The sequence below is a fragment of the Trichechus manatus genome, unplaced genomic scaffold (assembly GCF_000243295.1).
Source record: "Trichechus manatus latirostris isolate Lorelei unplaced genomic scaffold, TriManLat1.0 scaffold00305, whole genome shotgun sequence".
NCBI classification, from domain to species: domain Eukaryota; kingdom Metazoa; phylum Chordata; class Mammalia; order Sirenia; family Trichechidae; genus Trichechus; species Trichechus manatus.
In genome coordinates, this window is record NW_004444241.1 from 1,013,639 (window position 1) to 1,015,738 (window position 2,100).

Sequence of the window (2,100 nt, forward strand, 5' to 3'; positions counted from 1 at the left end):
CCCGGGGGCTTGGGGGCGGGTCCCCTGGGCTGGCCTGAGAGTACCAGAGGCGAGGGAGGGGGTATGCCTCGGCTGCAGCCACTCTCCGGGCCGCTAGGCCAGCCCTTCTCTCTTCTCCCTGCCCCGAGGAGCCTGTTTCTCATTAGAGTAACCCGCTTGGTCCCCGCCCAGCTCCCGAGAGTTTTGTAAACGTCTGACCCGAGAGCCGTCGCTTGCTTAACCCTTTAGGTACCGGGCTTGGGCGGGGCTGGGTATGCGACCCGGGAGCCGGAGGGATTTAAAATATAAGATTGGAGATCATCTCCGAGTCCGAGTCACAAGTTACCCGTCCTTAACTCCCTCTCCTAAAACTGGAGCTCCTCCGTGTCTGCCCTTCCTGGAAATTCCAGTCCGAATTGTCCTTCCTCTCCTGCCCAGGTGACAGGTGTCCAGCTTCGGGGCCCACCAGGTTGTGGGGCTCTGGCCACCTAGTAAAACTGGCCAGGATTCCCAGGAGATCTGGAGTGGGATGCCAGCGGATCAGGGATTCATTCCAGACTACAGTTCTAGGGAGGAGGGAGCCGACTTCCCGTGGAGGCTAATTAATGGCTCCTCTGGGTGGCTGGGACAAGGGCAGAGGTAAAGTCCGGCCTGGACTATCGCTCACCAGGGGCCATGGGCCTTCGAATAGTTCTCTCTTCGGCTGGGACAGCTAGGCCGGCAAAATGTCCTTCACCTTTGGGGGAGAAGAGTCGGCAGGTGGAGGGGCTGATTCGGCAGGGCAAAGGATTCCAGTAGGCCCAGGCAGGGCAGCCGCAGGTCAGGGACTTCGAAGGAATGGCCTTTCCCTCTTCAGAGGAGCCTGAAGCCACTCTGCACCCTAAGCCTGCCCGCCTCAGTCTTGGAGAGGAGAGGGGAAGATCCTGCCTTGTTAGTAGTTGCTGGCTGCAAAGGCCTTCAGAACTTAAGGAAGGGTCCACCATGGCTCCTTAACACTGGGCACCCACGATGTGGTCCCTTTAAGGAACTCGGACCCAGAGCCCTGAATTGGCAGGACTAAGAGGGGTGGTGGTGGTGGTGGCTGGACTCCTAGCAGGAAAAGATTGTCACAGGCGCGGGCCAATAGACATCATTAGGGTCCTACCACCACGCTTGAGGGACCGTTTTCCAATTCAGTTTTTTTTTTAAGGGGGAGAATGAGGAGAGGACAGAGGGAGGGAGAGTGGGGGAGGACGAGGGGCGCGTGGTTTTCCCATCTCATCCCAGGAGGAGGGGCCGGAGCATCCCCGGCAGCCAATCAGGGACAGGCTGGGGGGGGGGGGGACGCTCCGAAGAAGCTTGGGGGAAAAAAGTTTGGAAAAGTTTCTATAATAACGAGGGGGGCGTCCGGAGGGAGGCGACAGCGGCGGAGAAGGGGGCGTCTCAGATAACGGGAGGGAGGGAGCCGCGGGTGAAGACACAGAGGCCTCCGGAGCTCCCCTCTCCCACTCAGACCCGGACCTGGGGGCTCTGGCCGAATCCATGGGGGCAGCAGGCTGCGACGATGAGGAGCTGGAATTTAAACTGGTGTTCGGGGAGGAAAAGGAGGCCCCCCCGCTGGGCGCGGGGGGGTCAGGGGAAGGTTAGTGCTGGGCTGAGAAGGGGTCTTGGGGTCAGTGAGAGAAGAGCCCGGGGACCCTGAGTCTGGGGAAGTTAGGGCAGCGAGTCGGGTGGGTGAGAGGGTCAGAGGTTGATGGGAGTCTGGGGTCTCGGGGTCTGCGGAGATGAGGCTGGGGGCCCCGGCACCACTTTCTCCTTTTTAGGTCTTGACTGGGGTGGGGGTGCCGTAGGCTGCGCACCGCCTCCCGGCTGGGCCGACTATCATTGCAATGGGGGGCAGGCGGGCACGGCGTCCCCAAGAGCCTCGGGCGCCGCTGCGGGAAGGGGGCTGTTGGGCTCTGGAGCCAGGCGCTGGCGGACGGAACCTGGGGCCCGCAGACTAAGCGCCCGTGGTCGGGGGCGCTCTCTAACCGCGCCAGGGCGCCCCTCCCCCTCCCCCGTCTGGTCGCAATGAAAGGCAGATGGCTGGGACCGAGCCGGGGGCGGTGGCTGCAGCTCGCACGGAATCCACGCTGCCTGCGG

The 2,100-nt window shown here is 62.4% G+C and overlaps 1 protein-coding gene across 6 annotated transcripts in view; it reads left to right on the forward strand.

The window, feature by feature from the left end:
• The first annotated feature begins 381 nt into the window (after positions 1 to 381).
• NFATC4 (nuclear factor of activated T cells 4) overlaps positions 382 to 2,100 on the forward strand; it is a 10,745-nt gene continuing 9,026 nt past the window's right edge. For 2 of the 6 annotated variants that reach the window (XM_004390536.1, XM_004390534.2), the window contains exons 1-2: positions 382 to 415; positions 1,469 to 1,600. In XM_004390536.1, the coding sequence (XP_004390593.1) occupies positions 1,501 to 1,600 (100 nt within the window). In that variant the 5' untranslated portion in view covers positions 382 to 415; positions 1,469 to 1,500. Of the gene's footprint in view, positions 416 to 746; positions 799 to 1,177; positions 1,601 to 2,100 lie in introns of those variants that run through there. The other 4 variants (XM_004390535.1, XM_004390533.2, XM_004390532.1 and 1 more) reach the window with 2 other exon arrangements.